Source organism: Salminus brasiliensis, chromosome 1, assembly GCF_030463535.1.
Source record: "Salminus brasiliensis chromosome 1, fSalBra1.hap2, whole genome shotgun sequence".
In the NCBI taxonomy this organism is placed as follows: Eukaryota; Metazoa; Chordata; class Actinopteri; order Characiformes; family Bryconidae; genus Salminus; species Salminus brasiliensis.
Window position 1 is genome coordinate 333,398 of NC_132878.1, and position 22,500 is coordinate 355,897.

At 43.3% G+C, this 22,500-nt stretch overlaps 1 protein-coding gene across 1 annotated transcript in view; it reads right to left on the minus strand.

The window, feature by feature from the left end:
• Nucleotides 1–17,550, minus strand: part of LOC140574204 (integrin alpha-M-like) — a 17,986-nt gene extending 436 nt beyond the window's left edge. Inside the window, exons 1-4 of the mRNA XM_072693960.1 lie at nucleotides 17,185–17,550; nucleotides 10,278–10,398; nucleotides 6,903–6,997; nucleotides 1,833–1,888 (exon numbers count right to left, since the gene is read on the minus strand). Of these exons, the coding sequence (XP_072550061.1) occupies nucleotides 1,833–1,888; nucleotides 6,903–6,997; nucleotides 10,278–10,398; nucleotides 17,185–17,254 (342 nt within the window). The 5' untranslated portion in view covers nucleotides 17,255–17,550. The remainder of the gene's footprint in view (nucleotides 1–1,832; nucleotides 1,889–6,902; nucleotides 6,998–10,277; nucleotides 10,399–17,184) is intronic.
• Nucleotides 17,551–22,500: the final 4,950 nt, after the last annotated feature.

Here is a 22,500-nt window from a genome sequence, read left to right on the forward strand (position 1 = left end):
TGAGAGAGAGAGACAGAGAGAGAGAGAGAGAGACAGAGAGATATACACTGAGGAGGAGGAGCTACAGTCTCTCATTAGGGTGAATATTAATAACGCTCTAAATGTAGGTGTTGTGATATACACTGAGGAGGCGGAGCTACAGTCTCTCATTAGGGTGAATATTAATAACGCTCTAAATGTAGGTATTGTGATATACACTGAGGAGGCGGAGCTACAGTCTCTCATTAGGGTGAATATTAATAACGCTCTAAATGTAGGTATTGTGATATACACTGAGGAGGCGGAGCTACAGTCTCTCATTAGGGTGAATATTAATAACGCTCTAAATGTAGGTATTGTGATATACACTGAGGAGGAGGAGCTACAGTCTCTCATTAGGGTGAATATTAATAACGCTCTAAATGTAGGTATTGTGATATACACTGAGGAGGCGGAGCTACAGTCTCTCATTAGGGTGAATATTAATAACGCTCTAAATGTAGGTATTGTGATATACACTGAGGAGGCGGAGCTACAGTCTCTCATTAGGGTGAATATTAATAACGCTCTAAATGTAGGTATTGTGATATACACTGAGGAGGAGGAGCTACAGTCTCTCATTAGGGTGAATATTAATAACGCTCTAAATGTAGGTATTGTGATATACACTGAGGAGGCGGAGCTACAGTCTCTCATTAGGGTGAATATTAATAACGCTCTATATGTAGGTATTGTGATATACACTGAGGAGGCGGAGCTACAGTCTCTCATTAGGGTGAATATTAATAACGCTCTATATGTAGGTATTGTGATATACACTGAGGAGGCGGAGCTACAGTCTCTCATTAGGGTGAATATTAATAACGCTCTAAATGTAGGTATTGTGATATACACTGAGGAGGAGGAGCTACAGTCTCTCATTAGGGTGAATATTAATAACGCTCTAAATGTAGGTATTGTGATATACACTGAGGAGGCGGAGCTACAGTCTCTCATTAGGGTGAATATTAATAACGCTCTATATGTAGGTATTGTGATATACACTGAGGAGGCGGAGCTACAGTCTCTCATTAGGGTGAATATTAATAACGCTCTAAATGTAGGTATTGTGATATACACTGAGGAGGCGGAGCTACAGTCTCTCATTAGGGTGAATATTAATAATGCTCTATATGTAGGTATTGTGATATACACTGAGGAGGAGGAGCTACAGTCTCTCATTAGGGTGAATATTAATAACTCTAAATGTAGGTATTGTGATATACACTGAGGAGGAGGAGCTACAGTCTCTCATTAGGGTGAATATTAATAATGCTCTAAATGTAGGTATTGTGATATACACTGAGGAGGAGGAGCTACAGTCTCTCATTAGGGTGAATATTAATAACACTCTAAATGTAGGTATTGTGATATACACTGAGGAGGCGGAGCTACAGTCTCTCATTAGGGTGAATATTAATAACGCTCTAAATGTAGGTATTGTGATATACACTGAGGAGGCAGTAAGTGTGTGTGTGTGAGTGTGTGTGTGTGGTTTAAGGTCTTTGTAACTCCTCTGTTGATGGAGTTTGAATAGAGGAACAGAAAGTACAGAGATAGAAGTGTGATCCCACCAAGTCGATAGAGAACAAGAAAAACCCAGCCTGGGGGGGTGGGGGTGGGGGATGCTACTGTGGCTACTGCAGTAGTTCTGAGGGTTCTGTTCTGGTCCAGCTCTCAGTACTGAAACACTGAATCACTGTTTGACACTGGATATAAACAGCAGATCTGACCTCTGGTGACCTGAACTGCAGAAACAGCCCAGCTGACACTGAAGCAGCGTGAACCGGGACAATAAGACGGGAGGAACTCACCAACGCCCGGTGGTCACTGCAGGCCAGAGAAAGGCCGAACGCTGAGCCAGGCTGGACTGAAAGAGAAAACACACAGTTCATAATCCTTCAGATTGGAGAAGTGAAGTCCTGATGTGGTCTCTGACTCTGTATAACACACTGCTATCTGCTGTCCATCTTCAGTCATGGGCTGAAGTGTGATTTCACATGTTTGAGATATGTAATAACTGAGAGGAAGTTTTTAATTTAAGAACTGACCTCTGACCCTATAAAAGTATCCGCTCCCTTTAATGTTTTCCCTTTACGTAGATATTAAATCCAGATACACAGAGGTGAGCGCAGTGAGTCTCAACTGACTGTAGTATAGACACACCTGTCCTGAGGTCCGGTCACTGGCTACAAATGACAGCACCATGAAGACAGAAGGACCCTGCACACAGCTCCGAGAGAAGCTCACTGAGGAGGATCCCTCAGTCTCTGAACATCTCCTGGAGCTCAGTGTGGAAGGAATACGGCACATGTGTAAATCTGTCTATAGCAAACCATCCTCAGACCCTGAGGGACCGAGCAGGAAGGAGACTAGTGTGGGAGAACACTAACACACCCAGGTCTGCTCTGAAGGGGTTAAAGCTTCAGCAGCTGAATTGGGAGAGACCCTGCATACGGCAGCTGCTGCCCGGGTTCTTCACCAGTCAGAGCTTTATGGGAGAGCGGCACAGAGAGCTACACCTCCACTACCGCTCACCCAGAGGCCTGTGGGAGACTCCAAGACCAACGAAGAAGATTCTCTGGTCTGATGAGACCAAAGTGGAGCTTTCTGGCCATCAGACTGTGAAGCATGGTGGTGGCAGCATCATGCTATGGGGATGCTTCTCGGCAGCAGGCCCTGGGAGGCTTGTTTAGGTAGAGGGTAAAATAAATGCAGTGATCAGTAAATCCTGGAGGACAGTCTGATTCCGTCTGCAGGAGAACCACCGCTTAGGAGACGGGTTCATTCAGCAGGATGAAGACCTAAAGCCGCAGTGAAAGCCATGCAGAGAAGGTTTAAAGACAACAGGCTGAAAGTTCTGGAGTGGCCGAGTCAAAGCCCAGACCTCTACCCAGCAGACCAGCAGAGAATCAGAATCAGAATCTCTTTATTTCACCAAGTATGTTACACATACAAGGAATTTGTCTTGGTGAGAGCAACACGTATGACAAGTAACAAAAAACACAAAACACAGTCTTAAACTAAAGGAAAAATGACACTAAACAATAAATAGGGTAGGGGATAAATTAAAGAAGTAAAAAGTACTAAAGGTAATAAAGAGCTGAAAATATATTTACAGAAAAGGACATCTGTACAGGTGTGCAAATGTGCAAATAGTCATAGTGCAGTCAAAAGAGAACGTGTGGCTGAACTTGAAAAGGGCTGTCCAGGCCCGATCCCTGTGCAGTCTGACAGCTTTTTTGCAGAGGAATAGAGTAAAGTTACAGTGTCCAGATGTACAAGCCTGAGAGAGGACAGATGCACAGAAGGTGGATTAATTCAATTCTAATATGGAGGGGGTGAATATTTATGCAATCACTCATTTTACATTATATATTTTTATTTAATTGACATTACTTTGTAGAAATTGTTGTGTAGCTTTTGCAGCTGGCTTTGTTACGAAGCAGCTTTTACGGGAATCAGTAAAGAGATCAATAAATCATAAAAACCTAAAATCCCCGACCAGAGTGCAGGAGACACTCCCTCAGAGCTGGAGGAGGGACCTATCTTCCTCTGGTCAGAACTATTTATAAATTAGAAGAATTAGAATAAAAATCCCTGAATCTTTAAAGCACTACTGCTCAGGCGAGCTGCTATCATCTTAATATAGTATAACTAATATAATGATAGTAGATATGGTATCAGTGGTAATAATAATAATCGGTTCATGAGAAGAACACTTGATTCACTTTAGTTCATATTTGTGGGAATGTGAGTCTCTGCTGAAGCATTAGCTTCAAATACAGGAATAACACACATTCACATATTCAGTCTGTTTCAGACACGGCTACTTTGCTGAGAAGCTGCAGTGATATTCAGTCACCAGAATAACAGGAAAACAGTGTGCTTGGTTAACACACACACACACACACACACACACACATATACACACACACACACACACACCGTGCAGCATTCAGGTCTATATATGAAACAGTGTGATCAGTCTTGCCCGCTTGTGCAAAACACACACACACACACACACACACACACACACACACACACATAAAACAAGCTGTGAGTTTTCTCACACTGCAGCGCTTTCAGAGGAAACACCTCACCACACATAAACGGCCTAAAGGTTCCTTTAACAACAGCAGAACTCCCACCTGCTAGAACTGTGGGGGTTTATTAATGGGGGAACTCTGGTATGTACTATCATGTACTATCACTATCACACTTATAATGGAGGTCAGTGGGCAGATGCTTTAAAGGAGAAGTCCAGTGCCTCGTCTCTGCTGTGTCTCTATCAGAGTTTCACGCTGATGGGTTTCTGCTCTTTCCTCAGCTCAGGGAAACGTGTTGAAATGAGGGTCTGTGGTAATCGGTCGTACACTACAGATACAGCAGACAGACCCGGGTGAGGAACACTGGACTGCTCCTGTAAAGTCCTGATTGTGACCTCGCGACCTTGTGTCTCGCACACAGACTGGAAATCAGTGTTTTAATCATGTCGCAATATGAAATGATTCAAAGCATCGTGATCATGTTTTTAAAAGGTGGGAATGTACAGCAGTGCCCACACACACACACACACACACACACACTGTGTGATTAATGTGCTTCTGCAATCCTAAGCTGCTTCACTGCAGTGTGTAATAGTGTTAGCAATAGTGATTACCAGCACTGTAACCACACACTTAACCTGTTTACTGTAATACACACTCAGTAAACCCATCTTCAGCTGTGTGACCTTATTCCCCTCATTGAGTTGACTGTGGAATGCTAATTATATCCACTGGGTGGCGATGCCGTATCACAGCGAAGATAGCATTGTCTGAAAGCTAAGAAAGAAACTGGACTCTACGGCCTGTGAGGAGGATCTTCAGAAATGTACATCAGAAAGTATGATTGCAGAGACTCAGTTCAGGTTCTGCACCCCTGAACTATCCTATTTCAGCTAAATGGCAGAAACTGGACAATAAAATCTATCTTTATGTCACCCCCTAAAGTGTGTGTGACCGCTCGGTTGAGTTGCCCGGTTAGGGTAAACAGAATTGATTATTAATGTTTGCTCAGCATAAACACTAGACGCTCATACCTACCATAGCTGAGCCACACTGAACAACACTGTACATTAAAAAAAACTACAGCTGTCTAGATACACCATAAGGACAAAAGTATTTGGACACACACTCATTCATTGTTTCTTCTGAAATCAAGAGGTTCTCTTGCTTTTGATGGAGTAAGTGTCTCTACTGTCTAGAGAAGAAGACTTTCTACTGGAGGAGCATTGCTGTGAGGATATGATTGCATTCAGCAACAAGAATGTTAGTGAGGTCAGGATGTTGGATGATCCACACCACCTCATCATCCCCAACTCTCCAACTCATCCTAAATGTACTGGATGGAGCTCCTCCACCATCCCAGGGAAACAGTTCAGTCATAAAGGTGGGAGGTACTGCTGGCGCTGAGCATGATTAAAAAGTACATGTAACTAACAAAATAAGGACATTTGCTTTGGAAGGGTGTAGAAGCATTGCTGCACAAGATAATGAAGAAGCATGGAAGCTTATTCTCTGTGGGCTAGGTTAGCATGAAGCTAAGATGGCATGAAAATATCAACTCTCCTACAGAAGGCTGTAAACGAGCTGCTAACACTAAGGGCCAGGAGCACACTGTGGATGTTCCTCCATCTTCCTCTGCAGCTGGACTGCAGCTGACAGAGTCTGACTAGGAGATGAGTTCACAAGTTTCTGTGTAACAGTGTGCTAGACATAGCCTCGAATACACAATGTGTCCAAATGTTTTTGGACACTCTTTCTACTCTTTCTTTGCTACTTTAAGTTGCACCCATTGCTGACACAGATGTGCAAATGCACACACACAGCTTGTCTAGTCCCTGTAAAGAAGAAGTACTGCCAATAGAATAGGACTCTCTGGAGCAGATCATCATCATGACCCTATTGGCTCCATGCTGCCTAATAATGCCAGGCGTGGGCTAGAGGGGTATAAAGCCCCCCAGCATTGAGGAGCTGTGGAGCAGTGGAGGAACTGTGTTCTCTGGAGTGATGGAGGTGGAGCTCCATCCAGTAGTTTTGGGATGAGTTGGGATGAGGGGCGTCAGGGATGATGAGGTGTGGTACTGATCCAATCATCCAACATAATGACTCCACTGATGCTCTTGTTGCTGAATGCAATCAAATCCTCACAGCAATTCTGCTCCAGAATCTAGTAGAAAGTCTTCTTCTCTGGACAGTAGAGACAGTTACTCCAACAGAAGCAGGATCAGCTCTTTTTAATCCCCTTGATTTCAGAAGACAAAGTGAATGAGCAGGTGTCCCAATACTTTTGTCCATACAGTGTGACTCTAAGCTCCATCCTCAAACAAGGGGCATTTTCCAACAAGCTAAGCGTGTGGAGGCTTCATTAGCGCCAACCCTGAGAGAAAGGCTACGTTTGGGCTTTTGTGAGGCTCCTGGGCCTGTTGCAAAGATAAGGTAAGGCAGTGGTTTGGTGCCACGTTGCTGCAGGCCTTCCTCTATGTGGATTAGCTTGTGTGTTGAGGAGGGAAACCAACACCAGAACATCCTTCCCAGAGAAATGGCTCGGTTATGGAGCTCCGGCAGAGCAGACGTATGCACGTTTGGATAGATGTTTTAAATTTAATACCTTCAACCACACCCGGTCCTGTTTAGAGTAACACACTGATCTGTGTGGGTTTCGTGTTGGAAAGCTGGTTAGCTCTGCTCTAAATAACACTACATAGCCTGCTGGATGTTGGGTTAGCATAGCTAACTTCTGTATGACCAGTAATAAGGTGCCTCATATGGTGGATATGAGGCTGTGATTGAATAAGTGGGACGTGGCTTTCCCAGCATGCATTATGAAGACACACTCACCGTCCACATGGACTGGCTCACACTGGCCTTTATCATAGAAACATCTGTACACCCCACCGGTCCCATTTCCACGAAGAGGGTCGGTCACTAACACACTGCAGAGACAGAAACAGCATATATTACTTAAACAACATCCTACACACTGTGTCCGTGTGTGTGTGTGTGTATGTGTGTGTATGTGTGTGTGTGTGTGTGTGTATGTGTGTGTGTATGTGTGTGTGTGTGTGTGTGTGTGTGTATGTGTGTGTGTGTGTATGTGTGTGTGTGTGTGTATGTGTGTGTGTGTGTGTGTGTGTGTATGTGTGTGTGTGTGTGTGTGTGTGGGGGGGGGTTAACTGCCTTCCTCTTGCCCGTGACGTTCACATCGAGTGGTCATTTCTTGTTAACCTTGTGACTTGCTGGTTGCTTCCTTTAGTGCTGGGAACAAGTTCCAGTGACAAACGTTGCACTCACCAACATGTACATATACCTACTCTATGTGGACAGAAGTATTGGGACACTTTTACAGTGGCATTAAAAAGAGTTTCTCCTGCTTTTGTTGGAGTAACCCACCCGAAGACCCTCCTCTTCTGAGAGGACTTGGGTGAAGAGTAGAGTATTATGGTCTCCATACTGACTTGTGTTTAGTAGAGTCTAAGATTAGAGGATCTGAATTTTAGTCTATTTAAACTAGCTGAGCTTCTTCTTCAGTAAACAGTGAAGCTCTTCTGGAAGAACTCATTTCAGTTCCTCCAATGCTCCACAGCTCTTTATAACTATATCCCCAGTAAGAACGGTCTCTCGCAGCTGACAGACAGGGTGTAGAGTAAAGGGGTTAGGGACTAAAACCTCTGATCAGAACTGAATATAAAACAGTAAATATATGAAACATGAGGTGTCAGTGAACACACTGAATATACAGTAGAGTTTAATATGGTGGCAGTTTCTGTACTCTTTATGTTAACGAGCGGTTACTGTCATTTATCCCCCCAGAGCCCCTCGTACAGCGTCTGTGAGTTATAAACCAAAAACACCCAGAATTCAATTCTACACCAACCTCTTCACCTCTTACAGTAACACACACCAGCTGTGACCAGACCTCTTCCTGTTACTGTACCTTTACCTTCACCACTACACACAGCACTGCTGCTGTCTACAGTACTGTTTACTGCACAGCCGTGCTCCACTATACTCTCCACTCTGCCTTACTTCTGTACTGTTCTATACTACAGTGTTCTTTTACTGAGCTTTAGTGTACTTACTGTATTTATACTTATTCTCTTTCTCTCTGTTTATAGTGATATTTATTAGATTGTGGGTAAATGGAGGAACTGTAAGAATCTGACTGTTCAGTGTAACGGCTTGTTTCTGTTGTGCACGTGACCATTAACCCCTGAATCTTAAATCTTCAAGAATCTCTAATCTTTTAGGCTGAATGGGTGGGGCTAAACTGCTGTAGGCTGAATGGGTGGAGCAAAACTGCTGTAGGCTGAATGAGTGGAGCTAAACTGCTGTAGGCTGAATGGGTGGGGCTAAACTGCTGTAGGCTGAATGGGTGTGGCTAAACTGCTGTAGGCTGGATGGGTGGAGCAAAACTGCTGTAGGCTGAATGAGTGGAGCTAAACTGCTGTAGGCTGAATGGGTGGAGCTAAACTGCTGTAGGCTGAATGGGTGTGGCTAAACTGCTGTAGGCTGGATGGGTGGAGCTAAACTGCTGTAGGCTGAATGGGTGGAGCTAAACTGCTGTAGGCTGAATGGGTGGAGCTAAACTGCTGTAGGCTGAAAGGGCAGTTCTGGAGTAGGCTTTGAATCTCCACTCGATCAGAAGGAGTAACAAGTCTGCTGCTCGTTAAGGAAGTGCTGAGTGGTGCATTATCTCTTCCTGACTTCATTTCCTAAAGCTCTGTGTCACATCCCAGCCCTGACCCTGCTGGATATTATTAGACAATCTAATGACTTCTGTCGTAGTGATGAGTGGGGAACCCTCATGTTCTAGACATTTCTGGGAATTATTAAAGCTCTGCCTCTGTGGGTGGAGCTGGGTGAAGCTGGGGTTTAGGCTCTGCAGTAGTTCTAAGCTCTGCACTAGTCTAAGTACACTATTCAGTCCTGCTAGAAACTCAAGGGTTACATGAGAGAAACACTAAACTGAAAACTGTCCAATCAGGAAGGTTCTCTCAGTGGTATCTGGACATGCTCTCCCATTGGTCAGGACTGGAACGGTCAGCGGTGGAACTGGAAACAATTTAACCACCAACACCATTAAAACCAGTCCCTCTGATTTACAGTGGCTGGAACCAGTTAGTACAAACACTACTCTAGTATTTCTGTGGGTTCTAGATAGGCTGCAAATTAAGTGGTAGTGTGAGCAGTAGCATGAGCAGAATAAGCATTACTCTAGTCCTTTCCGAGGTTCTAGATAGAGTTTGAGTGTGAGTGGTAATGTGAGCAGAATAAACATTACTCTAGTCCTTTTGCAGGTTCTAGATAGAGAGTGAGGGGTAATGTGAGCAGAATAAGCATTACTCTAGTCCTTTTGCAGGTTCTAGATAGAGTGTGAGGGGTAATGTGAGCAGAATAAGCATTACTCTAGTCATTTTGCAGGTTCTAGATAGAGTGTGAGTTTGAGGGGTAATGTGAGCAGAATAAGCACTACTCTAGTCCTTTTGCAGGTTCTAGATAGAGTGTGAGGGGTAATGTGAGCAGAATAAGCATTACTCTAGTCATTTTGCAGGTTCTAGATAGAGTTTGAGGGGTAATGTGAGCAGAATAAGCATTACTCTAGTCATTTTGCAGGTTCTAGATAGAGTGTGAGGGGTAATGTGAGCAGAATAAGCATTACTCTAGTCCTTTTGCAGGTTCTCAATAGAGTGTGAGTGTGAGGGGTAATGTGAGCAGAATAAGCATTACTCTAGTCCTTTTGCAGGTTCTAGATAGAGTGTGAGTTTGAGGGGTAATGTGAGCAGAATAAGCATTACTCTAGTCATTTTGCAGGTTCTAGATAGAGTGTGAGGGGTAATGTGAGCAGAATAAGCATTACTCTAGTCATTTTGCAGGTTCTAGATAGAGTGTGAGGGGTAATGTGAGCAGAATAAGCATTACTCTAGTCCTTTTGCAGGTTCTAGATAGAGTGTGAGTTTGAGGGGTAATGTGAGCAGAATAAGCATTACTCTAGTCATTTTGCAGGATCTAGATAGAGTGTGAGGGGTAATGTGAGCAGAATAAGCTTTACTCTAGTCCTTTTGCAGGTTCTAGATAGAGTGTGAGTGTGAGGGGTAATGTGAGCAGAATAAGCTTTACTGTAGTCATTTTGCAGGTTCTAGATAGAGTGTGAGGGGTAGTGGGAGCAGGTTTCAGTCAGTGCAATAGTGACGGTTCCACACTGAAGTTACTCACCTGTCTCTAGGCTCGGATCCAAAGTGACAGACCTGGTGACCAAAGGCCCGGCCGTCCTTTGGAGACGGGAATATTTTGGGATGTTTCGTATCCAGGTTAAAACCACAAGAAAAAGGGAGGACTGGAAAAACACAGCAGAGTCAGAGACAGTCTGTACTGATCAAAACAACAGGCAAACCAACGGTTCTAGTTAGTACCGAAGTAAAGTAGAACAGTTTGGTCAGTACTGGTCAGTCTTATTTAGTACAGCCCAGTTTTGAAAAATACTAGTTGGTACTGGTTTAGAAATGACGGTTCAGTACTAGTCTTTATTGTTTAAGATAAGCTAATCTTCATTAGTCCCACAGTGGGGACATTCTCAGCAGAAAGAGACAGCAAGACCCTCAGTTACAGAAACATAGATAAACTATAAAAACGACACACTGACATTTCTGTATGACTGTGTTCTATAAATGGTTTAGTATAATATGATCATTTATGTTGATATATTCAAATATTTGACTTTAATTAAATTACATAATAAAAGTCTACAGTTACTCGTGAGAACACACACACACACACACACACACACACACACACACAGTCAGAGCAGACAGATAACCCTGACAGAGATGAACTGAGGTGTGTGTTGTCTTCACATCTGCAGCACATCCTCTCATTGTCCAGCTTTCTGCTTTACTGGCTCTTCATTTCACAACCTGCTCAGCTGAGTCTGATCTGGGTCAGTCTACTGGATCAGTCTGATCTGGGTCAGTCTACTGGGTCAGTCTACTGGATTAGTCTGATCTGGGTCAGTCTACTGGATCAGTCTACTGGATCAGTCTACTGGGTCAGTCTGATCTGGGTCAGTCTACTGGATCAGTATACTGGGTCAGTCTACTGGATCAGTCTGATCTGGGTCAGTCTACTGGGTCAATCTACTGGGTCAGTCAACTGGGTCAGCCTACTGGATCAGTCTGATCTGGGTCAGTCTACTGGGTCAGTCTACTGGATCAGTCTGATCTGGGTCAGTCTACTGGATCAGTCTACTGGGTCAGTCTGATCTGGGTCAGTCTACTGGATCAGTATACTGGGTCAGTCTACTGGATCAGTCTGATCTGGGTCAGTCTACTGGGTCAGTCTACTGGGTCAGTCAACTGGGTCAGCCTACTGGATCAGTCTGATCTGGGTCAGTCTACTGGGTCAGCCTACTGGATCAGTCTGATCTGGGTCAGTCTGATCTGGGTCAGTCTACTGGGTCAGTCTACTGGGTCAGTCTACTGGATCAGTCTGATCTGGGTCAGTCTACTGCATCAGTCTGATCTGGGTCAGTCTACCTGATCAGTCTGATCTGGGTCAGTCTACTGGGTCAGTCTACTGGGTCAGTCTGATCTGGGTCAGTCTACTGGATCAGTCTACTGGATCAGTCTGATCTGAGTCAGTCAAGTCAAGTCAAGTCAAATTTATTTGTAAAGCTTTTTACAACTGTTGTCGTCACAAAGCAGCTTTACATAATTAGTACTTAATAAAGAACAGAGACAGAGAAGAAAGAAGGAATAACATGAAGGTCAGTCTACTGGATCAGTCTGATCTGGGTCAGTCTACTGGATCAGTCTACTGGGTCAGTCTGATCTGGGTCAGTCTACTGGATCAGTATACTGGGTCAGTCTACTGGATCAGTCTGATCTGGGTCAGTCTACTGGGTCAGTCTACTGGGTCAGTCAACTGGGTCAGCCTACTGGATCAGTCTGATCTGGGTCAGTCTACTGGGTCAGCCTACTGGATCAGTCTGATCTGGGTCAGTCTGATCTGGGTCAGTCTACTGGGTCAGTCTGATCTGGGTCAGTCTACTTGATTAGTCTGATCTGGGTCAGTCTACTGGGTCAGTCTACTGGGTCAGTCTGATCTGGATCAGTCTACTGGGTCAGTCTGATCTGGATCAGTCTACTGGATCAGTCTACTGGATCAGTATACTGGATCAGTCTACTGGATCAGTATACTGGGTCAGTCTACTGGATCAGTCTACTGGATCAGTCTGATCTGGATCAGTCTACTGGATCAGTCTACTGGATCAGTCTGATCTGGATCAGTCTACTGGATCAGTCTACTGGATCAGTCTACTGGATCAGTATACTGGGTCAGTCTACTGGATCAGTCTACTGGATCAGTCTGATCTGGATCAGTCTACTGGATCAGTATACTGGGTACTGAACATGGGTTAAACCCAGTCTAACACTGTATCACACTGACTGAACAACAGCACTACAGACTAGATTCACACTTAATCTGGATGTGGGAACCAGTAATCCCAAACATACTGAAACACCAACACACACCAACACACTAACACACAAAACACTGACACGCTAACACACAAAACACTGACACGCTAACACACAACACACTAACACACTAACGCACTACTACACTAACACAAAACACACTAACACACTAATACACTAACACACAACACACTAACACAAAACACTGACACGCTAACACACTAATACACTAACACACTAACACACAAAACACTGACACGCTAACACACAACACACTAACACAAAACACTGACACGCTAACACACAACACACTAATACACTAACACACAAAACACTGACACGCTAACACACAACACACTAACACACTAACACAAAACACTGACACACTAACACACAAAACACTGACACGCTAACACACTAACACACAAAACACTGACACGCTAACACACAATACACTAACACACAACTCACTAACACACAAAACACTGACACGCTAACACACTAACACACTAATACACGCTAACACACAACTCACTAACACACAAAACACTGACACGCTAACACACAACACACTAACACACAAAACACTGACACGCTAACACACAAAACACTGACACGCTAACACACAACACACTAACACACTAACGCACTAATACACTAACACAAAACACACTAACACACTAACACACTAATACACTAACACACAACACACTAACACAAAACACTGACACGCTAACACACTAATACACTAACACACAACTCACCAACACACTAACACACAAAACACTGACACGCTAACACACAACACACTAACACACTAATACACTAACACAAAACACACTAACACACTAATACACTAACACACAACACAATAACAAGAAACACTGACACGCTAACACACAACACACTAACACACTAACGCACTAATACACTAACACAAAACACACTAACACACTAATACACTAACACACAACACACTAACACAAAACACTGACACACTAACACACAAAACACTGACACGCTAACACACTAACACACTAATACACTAACACACAACTCACTAACACACTAATACACTAACACACAACACACTAACACACAAAACACTGACACGCTAACACACAACACACTAACACACAAAACACTGACACGCTAACACACAACACACTAACACTAATACACTAACACACTAATACACTAACACACTAATACACTAACACACTAACACACAAAACACTGACACGCTAATACACAACACACTAACACACAACACACTAACACACAAAACACTGACACGCTAACACACAACACACTAATACACTAATACACCAACACACTAACACACTAACACACAACACACTAACACACAAAACACTGACACACTAATACACTAACACACTAACACACAACACACTAACACACAATACACTAACACACTAATACACTAATACACCAACACACAACACACAACACACTAACACACTAATACACTAACACACTAACACAATAATACACTAACACACAACACACTAACACACAACACACTAACACACAAAACACTGACACACTAACACACAACACACTAACACACTAATACACTAACACACTAATACACTAATACACTAACACACTAATACACTAATACACTAACACACAACACACTAATACACTAACACACAACACACTAACACACTAACACACTGACACGCTAACACACAACACACTAATACACTAACACACTAACACACTAACACACAACACACTAACACACAAAACACTGACACGCTAACACACAACACACTAATACACTAACACACTAATACACTAACACACTAATACACTATCACACAACACACTAACACACAAAACACTGACACGCTAACACACAACACACTAACACACAAAACACTGACACGCTAACACGCTAACACACTAACACAAAAAACACTGACACGCTAACACACTAATACACTAACACACAGCACACTAACACACAAAACACTGACACGCTAACACACAACACACTAACACACTAATACACTAACACACAACACACAAAACACTGACACGCAAACACACAACACACTAACACACAACACACTGACACGCTAACACACAACACACTAACACACTAATACACTTACACACAACACACAAAACACTGACACGCAAACACACAACACACTAACACACAAAACACTGACACGCTAACACACAACACACTAATACACTAATGCACTAATACACTAACGCACTAACACACAACACACTAACACACTAACACACAACACACTAACACAACACACTGACACGCTAACACTAATACACTAACACACAACACACAAACACATTAACGAACTAATGCACCCAACTCACTGAACACTGAGACACTGAACACTGTAAGCTGGAGTTAAATACTGAATAAGCAACACTGTGAGGGGATTGAAGCACTTACTGAATAGAACACTGTAGAACACTGTAGACCACTGTAGACCACTTACTGAACACTGTAGAACACTGTGGAACACTTACTGAACAGGAGACCACTGTAGACCATTTACAGAACAATGTAGACCACTTACTGAACACTGTAGAACACTGTGGAACACTTACTGAACAGGAGACCACTGTAGACCATTTACAGAACAATGTAGACCACTTACTGAACACTGTAGAACACTGTGGAACACTTACTGAACAGGAGACCACTGTAGACCATTTACAGAACAATGTAGACCACTTACTGAACACTGTAGAACATTTACTGAACACTGTAGAACACTTACTGAACACTCTAGACCACTTACTGAACACTGTAGAACACTTACTGAACACTCTAGACCACTTACTGAACACTGTAGAACACTGTAGACCACTTACTGAACACTGTAGACCACTTACTGAACAATGTAGAACACCTACTGAACACTGTAGAACACTGTAGAACACTTACTGAACAGGAGACCACTGTAGAACACTTACTGAACACTGTAGACCACTTACTGAACACTTACTGAACACTGTAGACCACTTACTGAACACTGTAGAACACTGTAGAACACTTACTGAACAGGAGACCACTGTAGAACACTTACTGAACAATGTAGACCACTTACTGAACACTGTAGAACACTTACTGAACACTTACTGAACACTGTAGAACACTTACTGAACACTTACTGAACACTGTAGAACACTTACTGAACACTGTAGAACAATGTAGAAGACTTATTGAACACTGTAGAACACTTACTGAACACTTTAGACCACTTACTGAACACTGTAGAACACTGTAGACCACTTACTGAACACTGTAGACCACTTGCTGAACAGGACAACACTGTAGAACACTTACTGAACACTGTAGACCACTTACTGAACACTGTAGAATACTGTAGAACACTGTATAACACTTACTGAACACTGTAGAACACTGTAGAACACTTACTGAACACTGTAGACCACTTACTGAACACTGTAGAAGACTGTAGAATACTGTAGAAGACTGTAGACCACTTACTGAACACTATAGAACACTGTAGAACACTTACTGAACACTCTAGACCACTTACTGAACACTGTAGAACACTGTAGACCACTTACTGGACACTGTAGAACACTTACTGAACACTCTAGACCACTTACTGAACACTGTAGAACACTGTAGAACACTTACTGAACACTCTAGACCACCTACTGAACACTGTAGAAGACTGTAGAAGACTGTAGACCACTTACTGAACACTGTAGACCACTTACTGAACACTGTAGAAGACTGTAGAACACTGTAGACCACTTACTGAACACTGTAGACCACTTACTGAACACTGTAGACCACTTACTGAACACTGTAGAACACTGTAGAACACTTACTGAACACTCTAGACCACTTACTGAACACTGTAGAACACTTACTGAACACTGTAGAATACTTACTGAACACTGTAGAATACTGTAGAACACTTACTGAACACTGTAGACCACTTACTGAACACTGTAGAACACTGTAGAACACTTACTGAACACTGTAGACCACTTACTGAACACTGTAGAAGACTGTAGAATACTGTAGAAGATTGTAGACCACTTACTGAACACTATAGAACACTGTAGAACACTGTAGAACACTTACTGAACACTGTAGACCACTTACTGAACACTGTAGAACACTGTAGACCACTTACTGAACACTGTAGACCACTTACTGAACACTGTAGAACACTTACTGAACAGGAGAACACTGTAGAACACTTACTGAACACTGTAGAACACTTACTGAACACTGTAGAATACTGTAGAAGACTGTAGAAGACTGTAGACCACTTACTGAACACTGTAGAATACTGTAGAAGACTGTAGAAGACTGTAGACCACTTACTGAACACTATAGAACACTGTAGAACACTTACTGAAAACTGTAGAACACTTACTGAACACTGTAGAATACTGTAGAAGACTGTAGAAGACTGTAGACCACTTACTGAACACTATAGAACACTGTAGAACACTTACTGAAAACTGTAGAACACTTACTGAACACTGTAGAATACTGTAGAAGACTGTAGACCATTTACTGAACACTGTAGAAGACTGTAGAAGACTGTAGACCACTTACTGAACACTGTAGAAGACTGTAGAAGACTTACTGAACAGGAGAGCGCTGTAGAGCCGCTGCACTCCCAGGCTGAGTGGGAGCTGTGTGTGATCAGGCTCCATCCCGGTCCGTGAATTCCAGCTTCAGTACGTGAGTAGATTCATCCGTTTAGGACCGAACCAGAACAGCCAGAACCTCCAGAGTCAGAGGAGAACTGTCAGACTTGACGTGGGAAAGTGAAAGCTTTGAGACGTGTGTGTGTGTGTGTGTGTGTGTGTGTGTGAACAGTGAAACTACAAAGGTTCATGAGAAGTACCACCTGACTGCACTCCTATCTCTGACTAACCATAGTCACACGGCCCTGAACTAGCCAATCAGAACCCAGATGTGCTCCAGTGTTTCTGATGCTGGGTTCTCAGCCTGATATCACCATCGTGTGCTCAGCAGTGTTAATGCTGCCAGTGTGTGAAACTTCCTCCTCAGTGGTGAACAGTCTCCACCCTGCAGGCGTCTTCATCACCCTTAAAGGAGCAGTTCAGTGAAAAGTCAGGGAGCCCAGGTTCAGTCCACCAGCTGAAACAGGGCTGAGGTGAGTAAGCTCTGCATCTTAGTTTATCTGCAGGCAGGATCCCGAGGCTGCCAGTCTTACACTCGAAAAATAAAGGTGCTACAAAAGGTTCTTTGCGTGATGCCATAGAAGAACCACTTTCTTACACCAATAGAGAGGTTTTTGGGTCTTTTCAAGGTTCTCCACACTCATGTATCTCTGCAGCAAACAAGGTTCTCCACACTCATGTATCTCTACAGCAAACAAGGTTCTCCACACTCATGTATCTCTACAGCAAACAAGGTTCTTCATGGAACGATTCAACTAATCAACGAAGACAAAGACGACTATGTTCACCATTTGTGACATTTTTGTGACACAGATGGAATTTGGCTTTCGCCTTCAACCCATCTGTGCAGTGAACACACACACACACACACACATACCCACCAGTGAAACACACACACACACACACACACACACACCCACCAGTGAAACACACACACACACACACACACACACACACATATACCCACCAGTGAAACACACACACACACACACATACACACACACATATACCCACCAGTGAAATACACACACATACACACACATACCCACCAGTGAAACACACACACACACACACACACACACATATACCCACCAGTGAAACACACACACACACACACACACACACACACATATACCCACCAGTGAAATACACACACATACACACACATACCCACCAGTGAAACACACACACACACATACCCACCAGTGAAACACACAAACACACACACACACACACACACACACACACATACATACCCACCAGTGAAACACACACACACACACACATACCCACCAGTGAAACACACACACACAAACACACATACCCACCAGTGAAACACACACACACACACACACATACCCACCAGTGAAACACACACACACACACACCCACCAGTGAAACACACACACACACACACACACACACACATACCCACCAGTGAAACACACACAGTGGACAGTGAGCACACGTGCCCGGAGCGGTGGGCAGCCATTGCTGCGGCTCCTGGGAGCAGAGAGGGTGAAGTCTTGCTCAGGGGCCCAACAGTGGCAGCTCAATAGCCCGGCGCTCTGACCGCTGAGCCCCCACTGCCCTGGTTCTTCTAAGAGCGTGTCTGAATCGAAGGCTAGCATTGGTTAGTGACAGCTAATGGTAACACAGCTAAAGGCTCATGTACCACTGATCTCTCGATACAGCGCCAGAACGTGATTCGCTTACAGAGGCAGACAGTGGGGATTTCCCCCCTTTATTTCATAGTGGTGGGCGACTTCCTAATGTTGATGCTCCTATCGGTCACCATGGCAACATACTAAGGAAATAGCCTCTGAAGTGCTGAAGCATGGAGAACTGTAGGATTTGTCCACAGACATGCTGCCATATATCCAACTAAATCACTAATATCAGTCAGCTGAGCGCTGAAGTGAGCTAACACACAAATATCCATTCAAACCTACTGATCAACAAAACGTTAAAGGGTCACCGACTTCGTCACATCTCATAACCTTTATATCATACAGGATGGTCAGTGAACACCTCACTGGCTGTTCCAGAGCAATTAATTTTGGTAGAAATGGTGTTCCCCAGTTTCCGCCACCATCCGAATGGTGGACTGTCACCAATCTCACCTCTGTCTCCACCTCCACATATCAGCAATTCTGCTGTTCTTTAAAAGTAGCTGAACTCCACACATTCTGAAAGCACTAACATTTATACAGATAGAATCATTATAGCTTTCTTCTGAAAACAGGTGGTTTGTCCAACAATAAGCATGTCATGCTGATGAATCACACACTGGCTGTTGTAATGCTGGCTAGTGCGCCATCTAGTGGTTGAAATTCAGTCCTGCTGCATCTTGTGACTGCCTCTATTGATTTAATCAAACAGATTTATCACTCAATCGTGTAGCGGTGGGCTGCGACCATCTGACCACCATTCTGCTTCTCACTAAGCCCTGTCTCCACACACTGTAAAATGTCAGTGGTCTGATCAGCAGTGAGACTTGGATTACCCAAAAGGTCCACATGAATCCAGAAGCCCATCCACCCAGCTAACGCCGTACTAGGCTCAGTGCAGTGCTGCTGCTGTAGTTTAGGAAGTAGGGAATGGTGGTGCATAATCCAACCCATTTTATTACACAGCAGAATAAGCATTACTCTAGTCCTTTTGCAGGTTCTCGATAGAGTGTGAGTGTGAGGGGTAATGTGAGCAGAATAAGCTTTACTCTAGTCCTTTTGCAGGTTCTCGATAGAGTGTGAGTGTGAGGGGTAATGTGAGCAGAATAAGCTTTACTCTAGTCATTTTGCAGGTTCTAGATAGAGTGTGAGTGTGAGGGGTAATGTGAGCAGAATAAGCATTACTCTAGTCATTTTGCAGGATCTAGATAGAGTGTGAGGAGTAATGTGAGCAGAATAAGCTTTACTGTAGTCATTTTGCAGGTTCTAGATAGAGTGTGAGGGGTAGTGGGAGCAGGTTTCAGTCAGTGCAATAGTGACGGTTCCACACTGAAGTTACTCACCTGTTTCTAGGCTCGGATCCAAAGTGACAGACCTGGTGACCAAAGGCCCGGCCGTCCTTTGGAGACGGGAATATTTTGGGATGTTTCGTATCCAGGTTAAAACCACAAGAAAAAGGGAGGACTGGAAAAACACAGCAGAGTCAGAGACAGTCTGTACTGATCAAAACAACAGGCAAACCAACGGTTCTAGTTAGTACCGAAGTAAAGTAGAACAGTTTGGTCAGTACTGGTCAGTCTTATTTAGTACAGCCCAGTTTTGAAAAATACTAGTTGGTACTGGTTTAGAAATGACGGTTCAGTACTAGTCTTTATTGTTTAAGATAAGCTAATCTTCATTAGTCCCACAGTGGGGACATTCTCAGCAGAAAGAGACAGCAAGACCCTCAGTTACAGAAACATAGATAAACTATAAAAACGACACACTGACATTTCTGTATGACTGTGTTCTATAAATGGTTTAGTATAATATGATCATTTATGTTGATATATTCAAATATTTGACTTTAATTAAATTACATAATAAAAGTCTACAGTTACTCGTGAGAACACACACACACACACACACACACACACACACACAGTCAGAGCAGACAGATAACCCTGACAGAGATGAACTGAGGTGTGTGTTGTCTTCACATCTGCAGCACATCCTCTCATTGTCCAGCTTTCTGCTTTACTGGCTCTTCATTTCACAACCTGCTCAGCTGAGTCTGATCTGGGTCAGTCTACTGGATCAGTCTGATCTGGGTCAGTCTACTGGATCAGTCTACTGGGTCAGTCTGATCTGGGTCAGTCTACTGGGTCAGTCTGATCTGGATCAGTCTACTGGGTCAGTCTACTGGATCAGTCTACTGGGTCAGTCTGATCTGGATCAGTCTACTGGATCAGTCTGATCTGGATCAGTCTACTGGGTCAGTCTACTGGATCAGTCTACTGGATCAGTCTACTGGGTCAGTCTGATCTGGATCAGTCTACTGGATCAGTCTACTGGATCAGTCTGATCTGGATCAGTCTACTGGATCAGTCTACTGGATCAGTATACTGGATCAGTCTACTGGATCAGTATACTGGATCAGTCTACTGGATCAGTATACTGGGTCAGTCTACTGGATCAGTCTACTGGATCAGTCTGATCTGGATCAGTCTACTGGATCAGTATACTGGGTACTGAACATGGGTTAAACCCAGTCTAACACTGTATCACACTGACTGAACAACAGCACTACAGACTAGATTCACACTTAATCTGGATGTGGGAACCAGTAATCCCAAACATACTGAAACACCAACACACACCAACACACTAACACACAAAACACTGACACGCTAACACACAAAACACTGACACGCTAACACACAACACACTAACACACTAACGCACTACTACACTAACACAAAACACACTAACACACTAATACACTAACACACAACACACTAACACAAAACACTGACACGCTAACACACTAATACACTAACACACTAACACACAAAACACTGACACGCTAACACACAACACACTAACACAAAACACTGACACGCTAACACACAAAACACTGACACGCTAACACACAACACACTAACACACTAATACACTAACACACTAATAAACTAATACACTAACACACTAATACACAAAACACTAACAAGCTAACACACAACACACTAACACACTAATACACTAACACAAAACACACTAACACACTAACACACTAACACACTAACACACAACACACTAACACAAAACACTGACACGCTAACACACTAACACACTAATACACTAACACACAACTCACTAACACACAAAACACTGACACGCTAACACACAACACACTAACACACAAAACACTGACACGCTAACACACAACACACTAACACACAACACACTAATACACTAACTGCACCCAACTGCAATACTACTGCTCAGTAGCAGTAGTAGTAAAAGTAGTAGCAGTAGTAGTAGAAGTAGTAGTAGTAGTAGTAGTAACAGTAGTAGTAGTAGTAGTAGTAACAGTAGTAGTAGTAGCAGTAGTAGAAGTAGTAGTAGTAGTAGCAGTAGCAGTAGTAGTAGTAGCAGCAGTAGTAGCAGTAGTAGTAGTAGTAGCAGTAGTAGTAGCAGTAGTAGCAGTAGTAGTAGAAGTAGTAGCAGTAGTAGTAGTAGTAGCAGCAGTAGTAGCAGTAGTAGTAGTAGTAGCAGCAGAAGTAGCAGTAGTAGTAGTAGTAGCAGTAGTAGTAGTAGTAG